The sequence below is a fragment of the Plectropomus leopardus genome, chromosome 3 (assembly GCF_026936395.1).
Source record: "Plectropomus leopardus strain MGB_pleo_1.0 chromosome 3, ASM2693639v1, whole genome shotgun sequence".
Classification (NCBI taxonomy): Eukaryota; Metazoa; Chordata; class Actinopteri; order Perciformes; family Serranidae; genus Plectropomus; species Plectropomus leopardus.
The window spans coordinates 19,558,580-19,575,088 of NC_142178.1; the positions used below are offsets into that span (position 1 = coordinate 19,558,580).

A 16,509-nucleotide genomic window follows, 5' to 3' on the forward strand; every position below is an offset into this window, starting at 1 on the left:
TTTGGCTACACGCACCTAACCATAACCACTGATGCTATTTTTTAAAAATCCTGCCATGAAGAGGGCAAACTCTTTCATTCAAGGGCTGACACAATATTAGATTTTCACAATTATCGTTGCCAAAAGAGTTCACGATAACAATATTACATTACATTTTTGGCAAAGGAATTAAAGTCAGGGAGGTGGAGAGACAGTGTGAAACCATAACTTTATAAAGTCGGACAAATAGAGTAATTACACCTAATGGACAGTGGAAAGGTAACTAGAAGGTTTTGGGGATGGAGATAAAGCAAAGAAACAGAAAAAAACACATTTTTTAGAAAGTGCTAGATTATTTACCCAATATCATATTTGTATTTTTAACATTATATCCATATTTCATTTTTAAATTTCACTGTTACTGTACATACTAATGTATCCCAACACCCCAAGTTCATTATTTTTAGACTATTTTTTTAAGGAAAAGTTCCTGTACTGCTGCCTATATTTTTGCAGGATGTTGATTATGATATAAACATTGTTTTCATTTCTCAAAGGTATGAATTTTGCTGCAATAACATATTTGGGGATTTATTACGTTTTTTTAAACTGAAAATGATGTCCCCCAAAGGAAAACTGTCAACATCTGTTTTACTCAGATAAAGTTTAGTTATTTTTATTGCAGCAAACTGTATCGATTTGACTGACATAACAATTGATTATTCAAACAGGCTACCAAAAGTTGCATTTGTATTGCAATATTAATGATTTATATAATATAAAATATATAAAAAATATATCATTAAAATATTGTGATAGTATGCTGTATTAATTTTTTCCCAACCCTATTGTAAATATTTATAAACATCCCCCTTTTGAAAATTATTTGCAGATTAATCAATAACGAAAATACTTTGTAGTGGCAGCCCTACATTAAGTAGATGTCAGTTATTGTGTGGGTAGAGAGGCTGAGTGGAAAGAGCGTTCATATTGCATACAGGCATGGCTGTTTATTTAAAATTTTACTGTGTGCATTGCAATTTATATTTACTGTTTTTGAAGAGTGTGTTTTTATTCATAGTGTTTTGTGTACTGGGTGAGTGCAGAGGGAAAGAAGCAATTAGCAAATTCTGGTACATCTCTTCTTTTTGTAGGATGTCATTTTTTTCTGTACCCAGTTCCTGATTGTAAAAAAATATATGTATTTTGGCATCTATACAGACACTCAGGTATCTTTAGCATTAGTCCAGTTGTTTGTCATTGTTTGTGCCAAACCCCAGCAGAGGCCTGAGCTCACATTGGGGGGGATTTCAAAAAGCTTAAATAGGAATTATAGCTGCAGTGAGGTAATGGAACAGCAGATTGACAAACTATGGGATGCCATCTTGACAAATGCCAGATTTCAACTTACCGCCTGCTTAACTTGACACAAAACTTCCTTTCAGCTCCGTGATACAGAGAGAGAGAGAGAGAGAGAGAAAGGATTACACAGAGGGAAGAATGCAGACTTTGTGCAGGTCTGTTGTCAGCTGAGCCCTGCTGCAGCAGTCGATTTGTATTCTGCGAGGATTGTTTCATTGACTTCAATATCAGCGTAGTTAAAAAATTCATGTCTGCATTGTCGGACAACACATGCAGAGAAACACACACAGTCTCTCGTAGTCTGTCTCTCTCTCAGACACACACACACACACACACACGCTCAAAATGATAGAAATCCGCTGTAGTGTCTCTGATAAAAATACCCACTCATTTTCTGTGTGTGTGTGTGTGTGTGTGTGTGTGTGTGTGTGTGTGTGTGTGTGTGTGTGTGTGTGTGTGTAGGTCCATCTCGGGGTTGGTTCCAGCGCTCAAAGGTGTTGCAGATTCAGGCATGTTTGCGGATGGTCATGGAGTGGGCGAGCAGGTCCGGTCTGGGACATCTGGCCGAAAAGTTCTTCACCAAACTCAACAGCACCGTGTCCATACTGGCCACGCCCCCACAACAGCTTACGCAGGTACCACACACTCACACACACACACGCACACGCACACACAGTCTTATAAAATGAGTAGGAGAAGTTACTGTATGGAATTGTACATTTAACATTGATCCAAATCAACTAAGTATCAAAAAATGCTGTAATCTTCCAAAAAGGGGAAAGCTTTGATTGTCCGTAATCAATTTTCTCAACTGATTTAAACCCTCTGACAGACTTGTTTATGAAGCAAGTCCCTCTGATCAGCTATTGACTGATGATGTCTTGAAAAGGTTTAGCCAGGATCAACTTGCCCGCACATTGTGTCGCCTCCTGTGATTGCTTGGCTGTATTAACAAAAGAGCCTCCCAGGACTTCTGATTCATTTCCTTGCCCGTCTTTTTTCCTCTCTCTGTGTACAGTTGAGTTGGCGGGCTTTGTCCAGCGAGCACCCGGCTCTGAAACCCGTCCAGCTGCACAGGATTCTCACCCAGTACCAGCTCACCGCAGAGATCGGTCCCGTCCCAACATGGCAACCCAGCAGTGAGGACGAGGCGTATATATACAGAACAGGTACATGTGTAATGATTGAATGATTCAACCTGATGAATGATGACATGAAACGTTTACTTAATAAAGGCTTTTTTGTAGCTAGTTATTGGAAAGTGTGCGGGAAGTCTCTTTTTCACGTTCTATAAACTTTTTTCTTCAATCCACCTGTCCACAAGTTTAGATTGTCAATCGAGATATAAACTTTAAACAAATCCCAAAGGATAAGGGCACACTGAAGACCTGAACACACTGAATTGGCTATTAATAAACTGTTAAGTCTGTATGTCAACCTACCGCAGTGATTACTGTAACTCTCCTCTCTGGTCTTCTGCTGAAGCTCCTCCATAAACTTCAAATGGTTCAAAACTCAGCTGCCCGCATCATAACCAGATCCCCTCCACAGGACACATCATCCCCGTCCTTCAAAAACTCACTGGCCCTTCTTCATCCCCACACACGCTCTTCAGTCTTCCCCCTCCATGCTCCTCACTGCAGCTCCTGCCACTTTATTGTCTTTGGGGTCCAGAGCGTTTAGCCGTGCAGCCCCTTGTCTCTGGAACGCACTCCTGCAAACCATCTGTGATATTGACTCTCTCCCTCCCTTCAAATCCCACCTCAAAAAACACCTTTTTAGACCTGCTGATTCTGTGTGGCCATTATTGTTGACCTTTTACTTATTTTTAGCTTTTTGCTGTATATTGTTTTACTTATGTTCTGATATTTTTTTCCACCTCGAGTGTCCTGAAAGGCATCCACAAATAATAATAATAATGATAATAATAATAACATTATTATTATTATTGGATGATTGTTAAAAATGAAATTAAAAAATACATTATACAGACAGAGAATCATATAAAAAAAATTCTAAAAATATTTTAGAACAGACTGAGCTCTGATGCCGCTTTCACAGTAAGTACTAAGCTGTCCAAAATGTATCCAAATTCTTTTTTTCACAAACTTCCTTCAGTTACTGTGTTCACTTCTTCTAATCATTTCACAGTTTATCAGTTGTTCTGTACTGTTATTGTTATACACTGAATATGATAAGAAGTATCCATTAAATATGTCACTTTGTCGGCGTCGTCAGTTTACTCATTGATAAAACAGGTTCCCTGAAGGAAGAAGGTTGGGAACCACCGATGTAGAGGGAGTTTTGGGTGTTAAGCTGCAAATAAGAAATGGGAGAAATGGGAGAGCTGTACAGCCTTTAATGCTGTATATGTGTGTAGGTGAGTTACCATCATTTCTGTGTGCATTTTTTGTTTAGTGGACCTCCTGGAGAGCTTTGAGAACCACCCTCCCATAGTGCTGCCCAGCGCCGGCTTCAGAGTGGACCTGGACAGCGAGTGTGTGGAAGACAGCATCTATAGACAGCTTTTGTATATCCGCCACTACCTGTGGGGGCTGCGCACCAAGACGCAAACACACACCAGCACCCCCAGTGTGCACACACACTCCAATGGAACCAACACAGCCGACTGGCCCGACGTTCAGGTCAGAAAAGATGTACTGCACACTGTCAAACGCACACACCTAGCAGTAATCCCGGCCATGTGCCTCGGCAGCTGTGGTTGTTGAGGAGTTCCCCATAATCCCATAAATGAAAGACAAAAACCCTCTATTCCAGCCAACCCGCACACACATACACATACTCACTCACAGAAACCTAGACATGGTTAAATCATGGTTAATCTGATTAGTCTTTAGGCTGTCTAATTAGTGGGAACGGCTGACTAGACCGTAATCCCTAGTGTTACTGCACCCTCATATGTACACATATACACGCACACAGAAACACATACATTCACAAATATTTCAGATATTGAATTTGTCTATGAAATAATAAGGCATCTCTTTAGGAATTTAGGAACATTTATTTTTGGTATCTACAAAAAGAAAGCAGGAATGTTTATTATTCTTCCACTTTTTAATCGTTACACCCTTATCCTGTCCCCTAAAGTCTTTCTGTCCAATCCCGACACAGAGAGAGTTGCTGCCTCCAGCCAACAGCAGTCCCCGCTCTGGGGGTCCAGGGGACGAGGTGACGGCAGAGACGGGAGAGGAGAGAGGACGGGACAGACCCCCAGGCCAATCACACACGCACAGCCTCAGAAGGAACGGCATCATCCACCACACTCGGACGGCAAATCCAGACCCGTCCTGCCTCTTGACCCCTCCCAACACCCCGCTGTACCCGGAGGGAGGAGGAGGACAGATCACCGGCCCCAACACCCAGACTAATGGCTGCACCGGCAGAACCGTGGCAGAGTGTAAAAAGGCCAACGGGCTCATCGCCAACGGACTGGAGGGTAGGCTAAATAACATGCAGGAGGTGGACAAAATAACAGGAGCATATAAACAGTGTAATGAAATTTGTGGCTTTAAAGATTTTTACTGTGTGATCAGCACCTCTAACAGAGTCTGGACCAAATTAAAAATAAGACTGAACAATGTAAGCTCTACACAAGCAGTGTTTTTATTTATTTGAAAAAATCCCATGGTATATGGTGTTTTTGTTATTTTGTCCACCCCAAATGTGCAGTTTAAATTGTGACCTTTGCAGTTCATTATACCAGTAGTTCCTAACTGGTGGGTGTGGTCCAGAAGTGGGTGGCGGGTCCATTGTGAATGGGCTGCAGGTGACTCATGAACGTGTTTCGGAAAAAAAACACAATTTATTTTAAATTACAGTTAATTTCTGGCTCTGAGCTTTTAGGTGAGCTAACTTCTTTTTTACATGTTGTGAAACAAAATTGAATATGTGGTTTTATAATGTGAGGACCTCGAACTAATGACTAAAGTGAAAATCTGGCCCCCGTGCCTGGACCAGTTGGGAACCACTGCTTTATACACAATGTTAGGGATTCACACATCCAGCTTTTTCCGATTTTAACACCTGAGCTCAGGGTTTCTGTGGAAGTGCTTTGTCTTTTCCACGTGTAAAATCTGTACTGCAGGGAACTAATTGGAATATTTTTCCAGGGGAAAAAAACAAAACGTTTTTTCATGCACTGGTCAATTTTGAGATTCAGGGCTGTTTTCCTACCATAAGATGTCTTCTTTCAGAGTAGGTTGGTGGGGAGGGTTCAACATACACATTTAGGTACTTATTTTAGATCAGATTTCTGTTAATATATGCATATGGTCCCCACGATGACGGAAAACCTGGAACAGTCATGGAAGTTCACAATTTCTAGTCCTGGAAAAGTCCTTGAATAAGTAAAAAAAAGAAACTCTGAAAGTTTTGGAAAAGTCATGGAATAAGTAAAAATAGAAACACAGAAAATGTTGGAAATGTCATGGCATTTCATTGTGTAATGACACTGTTGCAGTAATCCTCCATGGATAACAAACCACATAATGTAGCTGTTGACGTAACATAGCTCAAATGTGTCATTTTGTTTACCGTCACGTACATTTCTCCATTTTCTCACCACGTTCTGTCTCCCTCCGTTTATGCCAGCTAGCTTTAATTATGTTTGAAGTGACTGAGTCTCGATACACTTGAAAAACGCTAGGCATATAGGGCAAGCAAAACATGTGATTATGGGTCTTTGAAAAGTAAAGTCATGAAAAAGTTTTGAAATTTAGTCCATAAAAATGTGTGGGAACACTGACACATTTTATCTATGTTGTTTATGTTTGTGAATTTATGGCTAAACGACATGTTAAAAACATCACTCATATCCATCAAAAAAAAAACAAGAATGACCACCAGTTTAAGCGCTTTTATCAGCTTTGTTTTAAGCAGCATCAAGCAGCTGTTTTTTGCTAAAACTTCTGATAAACCAGCTGTATGCTACGCTACACACGCTGTACGCTGGCAGGAAAGCTAATTTCTCGCTGGTGAAGGTTGTGTAACAGCTGGAAGTCCCAACCAGAGCCAAAATGAGAGCTAACATTAGATTTACATTCATCACCGTGTCCTGGAGCACCAATTCGAATTGGCGATAATGTTGCTGTGATGTATAGGCAAGCAGTGTTTGGTAACATGCTAAACATCAGAATCACAATACCTTTATTGTCATTACATCCGTCAGGTATACACAACAAAATGTAGTTGCACTACCCCAGCAGAGCTCAAAAAATAACTGACTGAAATAAATAGTGGAAAAAAGCGATTAAGTTAATAAACTCACACACACACACACACACACACACACCAGTTCAAACATACATACCCAGTGCCTACAAATGCATAATCATCATCGAAAGTTATAAACAAAAAAGAGAGTATTGCACATAACATGAGAGTATTGTAGAAGGTACTTCACGGTCAGGAGTCTAAGTGCTGTTTGATGCAGTGCTCAGAGCGGTGATAACTTCATAACTGATCATACTGATGGTTTTGGAGTTCTTCTGTCCCCCAGTGGCCATAAATCAATAAATGCAGCTTTAACTCTGCACTTCTTCGCTGTGCAGCCCTGTAGTTGAAACGCTGGAGCTCGTCAGTCGGCTCCGTGCCTCGCATGACGGCAGCGTCTGTGCAGTCTTTACAGTGTAGTGAGTGTGACATCTGCAGGCCCTCGTCAGAAGCACATGTTTGTGTGTCCGATCAGCTCTGTAGCATGTGTCTCAGTATCTGTGTGCGTGTCCTTTGCACAGCAAGACCTCTTGTGTTTGTCCAACCCCATAGCGAGACCCTGTGTGTGTGTGTTTTTGTGCATTTGGGTGTCCGTGTCCTCTGCAGGGTGTATTAGTGGGTGTGAGTTTCCTTTCCCTGTATCCTCCCCTGGCGCCCCTCCCCTTCCTGATGACTTGTGTGTGGTGTTTGTAGTGGAACTGGACAAGGGACCCTACGGACTGGGCATGGGACTTATAGACGGCCTGGTGAGTAGACAGACGTTTATAAACAGATGTTACATTTTACCTTAGTGTCAGTCCAGGTTTCAGGAGCATGTTGTTGGAAAACAGCTGGTTTACTACTTTGTAGAGCTGCGGCAGTTAATCAGGTAGTTGTTAACTATTTAATTAATTGCCAAATAATTCCACAATTGATAAACCTGTGAGTATTTTTTAAGAAAAACAAAAATTCTTCAATGTGAATATTTTCTGGTTTAATTTTAATTAAGTTTTTAATTTTAGCGCATATAAAGCCAGTATGTTTTCACACTGGGTGATTTGAGGCTTTTTTCCAACCGAACCCGAGTTGCTGTGGCAGAAAGACGAAGCAAAATGGCTTTGTTAATTTTTATTTTGTCTTTGTCAACTTTGAATGCAGTTTGAAAAGTTTTTTAGGACGCTAAAGTTACTGTAAATTTAAATTGAGTCTGGTGGGTTTGGCGACAGAGATTTTGGGGCTGTTTCTGGTTGAACAAAAACGTACACTTTATTAAAAAGGTCTATTTCTGTATGGATCCTTTCCATAATATTCACAGACATCTGTAATCTGTAAGACATCTGTTGAACATCTGTGAACATAAATTGACAGTGCGTACATACCCTAAGTGGTTACATTGCAGCCTGTTTCGCCACTGCCACATATTGGACCGATTTCAAAAAATTTTCTTTTATACACAAAAAAATGAGACTATAGGGTCCAGGTTGAAAAATAGTGACGTAACCCTTTCAGCGGTAACAGCATGAAGCAGATGTGCCTGTGCAGTGGTTATCTGCAGTGTACTTTACCTTACAGACCTGATTATGAAGTTTATCTGTGTATCGTAACATTTCAAGTGCCCTGTAGAAGTTTTAACAGACACCTGCCGGCAATCAAGGAACAAAAATAGTGCTCTGAGTGTTTTCATTGGCCATAGTATAAATTAATATGTCATTCAGCTCTACCAGATGCCCACCTACATAATGAACGCACATAGTGGATACAGTCTAACACTTGTCCCTCCTGCAGCACACTCCTCTCAACGCTCCAGGCATTTACATCCGGACTCTGATCCCTGACGGACCTGCTGCCTCTGACGGCAGACTGAGGATCGGAGATCGCATTCTGGCTGTGAACGGGACCAGTCTGATAGGAGCAGACTACCAGAGGTACAGAGTGGTGCTGTCTGTGACCAGAACAATAGACTAGTGGAGATTAATGATACTGCTGGGTGATATTGACTTTGATGACAGCTCCCACAATGTTAACCATACCTGTGGCTGTCAGCCTCTTAAGCCCATTGATTACTTTGATTGATTGGCACGAGCCCAGACAGGTCATTTTCAGTCTGTCTCTGCTGAGCCTCATGTAACTGGATTCTGTCTGTTTCTCTCTACTTCCCCCTTCACGCTCCCCGCAGCGCGGTGGATCTGATTCGCCTTGGAGGAGGTCGCCTGCGTTTCCTTGTGGCCAAGTCCGACCCCGATGTCTCAGAGAAGATCAGTGCCTCATCCTGCTGACCACCTCTGAGACGCGCACAACACACTACACCTGACGGAGAGGTAGGACAGCCATTCGACGAGAGACGCAGACGTGCGCGCCGATCAACAGGGTACATACAAACACACACACCCATGCGTACACACGCGGCATGAAATATGAATGTGAAACCGAGCGTCAGCACAAAGCCAAGCAATCAAACTGGAGATAACGCTCCATGACTCCACGCCACAGCTGCCAGACCCGCTTCCTTTCACGCTAACTCCTGCTAGGTTCGTGTGACAGACAGAATCCGTAACCCACCGCGACATCAAAGGAATATGCTGCGAGGAAAAATTGCCTAATTAATCAGAGTTCGAGGCGGGCGAGTCAATATGCAGTCTGATGTGGTTTAAAGCACAGTAGATTGTAGCGTTTTAATTTCTCTTCAGTCGGCGTTCGGAGGATGTGCACACATTGGACTTTTTCCACCTGTATTTTAGGACAATTTGTATTATTAATTCAGACAGTAAGTAGCATGGTAAAATAGCTACCCTGCTCTCAGACGAAGGGACTGAAACTGTTGGACGCAAGCTGAGAATGTACTTTATGATTCTAAAAAGCTTTCCGAGACAAACGCGAGGACAGCCTCGGTGCACGCTGGATGTTTTTTGAAGTGGAATATTTCATAATTCTGTTTGTTAGGGCCTCACAAAGCAGACCTGCTCAACAGACCAAACGATTGTGTATGAATGTTGACTTTTGTACCGGAGAGTGGGGCAAAAGGACTCGAGACATCGAGCCCAGCTCTCCCATTGAACCTAAGCACTGGACTTTATACCTCCACTGGAATACAGATGAGCTGTTGAGGCTCCAAATGCACAGATGATGTGCGGCTGTTGTGGGATTATTTATTGATTACTGGATCATCAAGACAACATGATTCACTCTGAGGCACAATCCTGGCGTGTATAAACTACACTTTTGTTGTGAATATATGCTGTATGTATCTGGTTATGAGGTGTAAATAGCTGTTTGTAAATATTGGTCAAACATTGTTTGAACATTCAAAAACTGAAACTGCATTTGGGAAACAACTGGATCATTTTTTTTCTGTAATATATCGGTCCGTAAACACTTAAATCTGCTGATGGAAAAAAAAGAAACTGTCTTCTAAAATTACAGGATTGTAGTGATGAGTTTGGGATTTTTTTTCTTCTACATGTGAATTTATTTTAAGCACTAAAAGTCCACAAAAGCCGTGAGCTGCACTTTTTCGAAAAGGATTAGCCCACCCAAATAACAGAAAACATTTATTTATATTTTACTTCTAGTAGAATCCAGACATGCAGATAGTCGTGGTTTTTGGCTAGATTTCGAGATACTTGTCTTTGAGAGTTTTCTCTCCAGATTAATACAATAGAGGTGAATGTTGTTTGATTTTGGTTGTTCACAGCATCGAAAAATTACATTTTAAAAAAATCAACAGCAGCTGTCTTTACGATTATTATATTTCCATTGCTAGATTATCTCCTGACCTGAGGACTATTTCTTTGATGGAAAAAAGTTTCACTTAAGACCTTTTACTTTGAGGTCTGTGGTAGTGTTGTCAAAAAATATCAATTTATTGCTACATTTTGATCATGAATATTTAAAATTGTGGATTAAGTTGTTGAAACGATATCAGTAAACACTAATAAAGGCCTTACATCAGCTTCAAAGAATGTATATTGTGTTATGAACCATTTATTACATTTTCAGTAGTTCATTCTTGCCCTTCAGCCATCTAAAGGTACACTCCTTAAAAATGTGTCATTTAACATAACTTGGAGCACACGTTAAAGCTTCGTCATAATATCATGGCACCCAAATCCCAGATAATAGCAAGCACTAAGTCACATTATTGATGTTAAGTAACATATGAAGCAGGGGCAAAGATCACCACGTGAAGCTAAGCATTAGCATTGCTTTTAGTTGTTAAGCTGTTATTAACTTAATTTTTTGGGAATTACTGTTTTATCAGCTTCACATAATAGCTTCTTACTGGAAGAAATAAAAAGCTGTGTTCTAAATGTTATCAAAATACCTCAAACTTGTGAAAAAAGTACAGTACAGACCAAAGGCTACAGTATTATTTGATTATTTTTCTCCACATACCATACTATGGCTGTTTTAACATGCTATTGTGGATTTTTTTTTTGGCATACTGTACTTTGTTTTCGTGACTTCTATCTGCATACTAAGCTATGGCCTTTATTGGCATACTATACAAAAGAATTTTTTTGACACAGTATACTGTGGTGCTTCCATAAAAGAACATACTATAGCTTTTTGTAGACATTTTTAAATAGTAAACTGATTATTTTTTAGGCTTTTTATGCCCATATTGATAGGACAGATTAAAGGTGAAAGGGGAAGAGAGGGGATGACGTGCAGTAAAGGGCTGCAGATTGGAGTTGAACCTGCAGGTGAGACAAAGCCTCTGTACACGGGGCGCCCGCTCTACCAGGTGAGCTGCTGGGCTCTCCGTACTATGGTATTTTATACTGCATACTATACTATAGTAGTTTTTATCATACTATATCATTTGTTTTCGACATACTATGCTATTGCATTTTTTGACATATTACACAGTGACTTAGTATTGACATGCTATATTCTGACTTTTTTATGTGGACAGTATACTATGGCATTTTTTCTGACAGATATGCTACACAGTGGAATTCTTTTTCGGCTTGCATGTTTCTCTGTATTCGTTTTAGTGTTTTGTAGATGAAGATGTTGCTGATGGTTTTTATAAAAAATGAATTTTCAATGCTGTGAGTGCAAAACAGGATTCAATTCAACGTTTTTCCCCAACAATTAAAGGAAGTTTAAATTTAGATTCGTTAGTCAAGTCTAAAAGTAAGAAATCACTGAAAACAGTCAAAATTGAGCACAGTTTAGTCTGTAAGTTTAACATTGTCCAGAAAAATAATTCTTAATTCAAGAGCCATTTGAAATTTCTTCTCTGCTCAGCTATAGAGTGAGATGTGCACAGGCTCTCTAAATAAGACGAGGCTGCGGCAAAAGGCTGTCACACAAGGTACTGAGGGACTGTTGTTTATGTTAATGAGAGCTTCAACCGCTATTATTTACATTATTGAATAAAATGTCTAACTATTCTTCCAATTAACCAGTCTGTAAAAGCCCAGCTTTTGTCTGGTTAAAGTGAAACTGCTAAAGTAGCATTAAAAAAGAATCAAATCCACTTACTGTATCTGAAAAGCTTGCGATAATCATTTCAGCACTTCTCATGTGCACTATTGAAGTTACAGTTTCAACCCAGACATTGTTTCTTTTTTCCCCATCAGCTTGGTTTTTCTCTCCTCTTGATTCTATCAAATTCTTTGCAGTAAAATTTTTGTGCGTTTTACGGTTTGTATGACATTGATCTCATGCATGTCTGTTCTTCTCTGTTCATTATTTATACTGTTGAAAACAATGGTACGTAAGAATAAAGATTGTTGGATACTTGGATTTAGTTTGTGCTAAGAAAACTGATGTACGAAATGTAACAACAGTGAGACTGGAGACTTACCCAAAATGGGCTGGCATCTGCTCAAATAAGAGAAGACAGTGTAAAATTTAAGTCAATAAGGAATTTTAATTTGTGCTACACATTTTAACAAATCACAAAAACAGAAACATTTAAAAATACATATACTTCTCTATTTTCCAGAATGTTTACGTATTGACGACAGCTGTTTTTACATATAGCAAAATATTTTTTCTCTTTTTTCCAAAATCAGAAAAAATACCTTCTAAATTGCTTTGTCATTTAGCAGATAGAGCAGCATACAATCATTACACATTTTTTTTTTGTTTGTTTTCTCTAATGTGCAACAACAATCACTGTAATCTTGCGCAAATTGTGCCTGATTGCCAGCTAAAAAATGAGGCCCGTGCAAGGACATTCGGAAAAGCTAAAGGCAGAGTGAGAATGAGATTAGAGGGGTGGAGAAAGTGCTGAGGGATATCTAATTAAGGCAAAGTCTGTCTGAGACAGGAATTGCCAACAGCTTGATGCCTCTGTAGAGACAGCAAAGATAGAAACCGCTCACTGAGGACAGGGAGAGAGGTAGACTGGGAGAAAGGTTAATGCATTTAGGGGAAATTGAAAGCAAAAGAGTAGGGAGGCAAGAATAGAAAATATGTCAAAAGTACCATACAGAAAGAAATAAAAGAGCAGTTGAAATTTATGGTCATGTGTTGGTCCCGCCCTTCCCCTGATAAAACTGATATAACTCTACTGATGCAACATAACTGTCACCACTGTAGTGTTGCCGATCATGTACTGTTAAAGAAGCGCTGTGTTAAAAATCTAAAAAGGTAAAGCTGTCTAAAGGTTAAAATAAAAGACAAAAAATGTAGAAATATTTAAGGCTTTAAGGATTATTACAATAATGCTTTTCTGTGCTAAGACAAACAAAACTGTACGCACAGGCTGTTCCACCTCCTGTTACCACTACTGAAAAAAATTAAAACAATCAGTTTGTCTACATTAGGTTAGCTCCACTTCAATCAACTCCAAATAGTTGCCTCTTTTTTTCTTCTCTTTTTTGCCCTTCTCTGCTGTCACACTGATAAACCAAACTGAGCTGAAGTGAAGCAAAAACTGCAAAGTCCTGGTTTGTTATTCCTCCCATCTCTTCATAAAAAACACCTCCTTTCTTTTGTGTGCTTTAAAAAGAAGGCAAGAAGTAAAGACACCTCACATTCTGATCTAGGCCTCGATAGTAAAGGGATAGTTCAGGTTTTTTTAACATGGGGGTTGTATGGGGTACAGTGAGAATACTCAGTGTAGCATACACTTAAACTGATATTGTTTTAGATGGGACAAAATATATTTTTATTGTTAACCCCCATCCACAGCAGTAGACTACTAAGCTTCCACGTTGGACTCCAGCCCGCTCCTCCAAATTGGGGGCTTGCCTTTCGCCATACTGTAAGTAATACATGGACAATTGATCATATCAATTCCACTTCAAAAATTCAAAAATCTTAACTATCCTTTTACCATGTTTCTTTTCTTTCAGTACAGATGGCCTTATGAAGAAAACAATCATATTCTTAAGAGTCTCCCATGCTCCATCAATGGGTATATGTGGCTAAGTCCTCTCCATCTTTCTGTCCACGACTTTGTGAAACTACACAACATCAATACCATCTCTGATCATCAGTTTCTCCTGTAAATGCTGGCTGTTTCAAATCTCTGAACACAAGTTCTCTGGTTTTACATCAGGCAGTTGATCTGAATAAGACTTACAGGAGACGTGAGTTCTTTGGCCTGACAGCGACAGTAACTGATGCATCTGATCAATCCAGTAGAGTAAATGTTGTGTCTGAGATATTATTTAACATTCAAAAGTAGTGCTGAAATTATTTTCATAGGCATAATGCTCTCAGAAGCTTTAAATCTTACTTGTGTCAGTGAATGATGGATTACATGAAAGAGACTTTAAAGCTGAAAAAGTCCTGAAAAATTTACTTGCTTTTTACATTCAGAATGCATTTGAAAGTTTTAATGTTTTTTTTGTTTTTTTTTTTGACCAAAATATATATTCCTTACAATTTCTTCCCTTCTGTTAACAGAGGCTGCCGGTACATCTTTTGGCCATGTCGGCTGCAGTCATATCAAATGAGTATAAAAGGCGAAGCAGTTGGGAGACCATAAAGAGGCTGTCCATCGGGTACCTGGTAAAAGGCCCTGGGTTTCACTTCCTAGGGTCATGGGTTTGTGATGTCATGGCAACAATGACGGGCTGCTGAGCAGCTGTGACTTGATGCTGAGAAGATTCAGTTCCACCCTCGTCCTCCATCTTTGGCCGCTTGGCCTGGGGCTCACCTGGCTGCTCAGCTAGACTTTCTGCACTGGGCTGTCTGCTCACCAGCACTGGAGGAGAGCTGGAGGCCTGGGCAGCCAAGATCTGGAGAGGACTACTCATGCCTGGAGAGGAAAGGAAGGGAAAAAGAGAATTCGCTTGAGGTAAGATTTGAGATGCTTTGAAGGGACAGTTCACATCCAAATACATATTTGCACTCTTACGTGAATGGCAAGGCAATAGTATAGTATGTCGAAAAAAGTCAAATTTTTACTGCTCCTAAAAATGGCTAAAAACGGTGTAGAATAGCTTGTAGAGATGCGTTATAGTACACAAAGTGGGAATTAAGGCAAAAAAACCCACCAAAAACCCAAAAATTTAGCATGTCAAAAAAATGGACAGCAAGGCAATAGTATAGTATGTCAAAAAAAGTCAAATTTTGACTGCTCCTAAAAATGGCTAAAAACGATGTAGAATAGCTTGTAGAGATGCGTTATAGTACACAAAGTGGGAATTAAGGCAAAAAAACCCACCAAAAACCCAAAAATTTAGCATGTCAAAAAAATGGACAGCAAGGCAATAGTATAGTATGTCGAAAAAAGTCAAATTTTGACTACTCCTAAGAATGGCTGAAAATGATGTAGAACACCTTCTACACACGCGTTATTGTACATAAAGTAGGAATTAGGTAAAAAAACCCCACCAAAACCCCAAAAATTTAGCATGTCAAAAAAATGGACAGCAAGGCAATAGTATAGTATGTCGAAAAAAGTCAAATTTTGACTGCTCCTAAAAATGGCTGAAAACGATGTAGAATAGCTTGTAGAGATGCGTTATATTACACAAAGTGGGATTTAAGGCAAATAAAACACCAAAAACCTGAAAATTTAGCATGTCAAAAAAATGGACAGCAAGGCAATAGTATAGTATGTCGAAAAAAGTCAAATTTTGACTGCTCCTAAAATGGCTGAAAATGATGTAGAATACCTTCTACACACGCGTTATAGTATATAAAGTAGGAATTAGTTAAAAAAAACCCACCAAAAACCCAAAAATTTAGCATGTCAAAAAAATGGATAGCAAGGCAATAGTATAGTATGTCGAAAAAACTCAATATTTGACTACTCCTCAACATGAGTGACAACTATGTAGAATAGCTTTTACATACGCGTTATATTACACAAAGTGGGAATTAAGGCAAAAAAACCCACCAAAAACCTGAAAATTTAGCATGTCAAAAAAATGGACAGCAAGGCAATAGTATAGTATGTCGAAAAAAGGCAAATTTTGACTGCTCCTAAAAATGGCTGAAAACGATGTAGAATAGCTTGTAGACATCCCTTATTGCACATTAAGTGGGAAATAATGGTAAAAAAGGTGAAAAACCTGAAAATTTAGCATGTTAAAAAAAAGGACAGCAAGGCAATAGTATAGTATGTCGAAAAAAGTCAAATTTTGACTGCTCCTAAAAATGGCTGAAAACGATGTAGAATAGCTTGTAGAGATGCGTTATAGTACACAAAGTGGGAATTAAGGCAAAAAAAGACCAAAAACACTAAAATTTAGCATGTCAAAAAAATGGACAGCAAGGCAATAGTATAGTATGTCGAAAAAAGTCAAATTTTGACTGCTCCTAAAAATAGCTAAAAACGATGTGGAATACCTTCTACATACGCATTATAGTACATAAAGTAGGAATAAGGTAAAAAAAACCCACCAAAAACCCAAAAATTTAGCATGTCAAAAAAATGGATAGCAAGGCAATAGTATAGTATGTTGAAAAAAGTCAAATTTTCACTGCTCCTAAAAATGGCTGAAAACGATGTAGAACAGCTTGTAGAGATGCGTTATAGTA

At 39.4% G+C, this 16,509-nt stretch overlaps 2 protein-coding genes across 5 annotated transcripts in view; one reads left to right on the plus strand and one right to left on the minus strand.

Annotated features, from left to right (window-relative positions):
- radil (Ras association and DIL domains) overlaps nucleotides 1-12,309 on the plus strand; it is a 33,031-nt gene extending 20,722 nt beyond the window's left edge. For 3 of the 4 annotated variants that reach the window (XM_088075830.1, XM_042485367.2, XM_088075832.1), the window contains 7 exons: nucleotides 1,804-1,976; nucleotides 2,360-2,510; nucleotides 3,760-3,986; nucleotides 4,477-4,801; nucleotides 7,183-7,322; nucleotides 8,341-8,480; nucleotides 8,732-12,309. In XM_088075830.1, coding sequence (XP_087931956.1) covers nucleotides 1,804-1,976; nucleotides 2,360-2,510; nucleotides 3,760-3,986; nucleotides 4,477-4,801; nucleotides 7,183-7,322; nucleotides 8,341-8,480; nucleotides 8,732-8,831 — 1,256 coding nt within the window. In that variant the 3' untranslated portion in view covers nucleotides 8,832-12,309. The remainder of the gene's footprint in view (nucleotides 1-1,803; nucleotides 1,977-2,359; nucleotides 2,511-3,759; nucleotides 3,987-4,476; nucleotides 4,802-7,182; nucleotides 7,323-8,340; nucleotides 8,481-8,731) is intronic. The other variant, XM_088075831.1, reaches the window with a different exon arrangement.
- Nucleotides 12,310-12,416: 107 nt separating this feature from the next.
- Nucleotides 12,417-16,509, minus strand: part of foxk1 (forkhead box K1) — a 60,206-nt gene continuing 56,113 nt past the window's right edge. Inside the window, exon 9 of the mRNA XM_042484573.2 lies at nucleotides 12,417-14,779. Within this exon, the coding sequence (XP_042340507.1) occupies nucleotides 14,547-14,779 (233 nt within the window). The 3' untranslated portion in view covers nucleotides 12,417-14,546. The remainder of the gene's footprint in view (nucleotides 14,780-16,509) is intronic.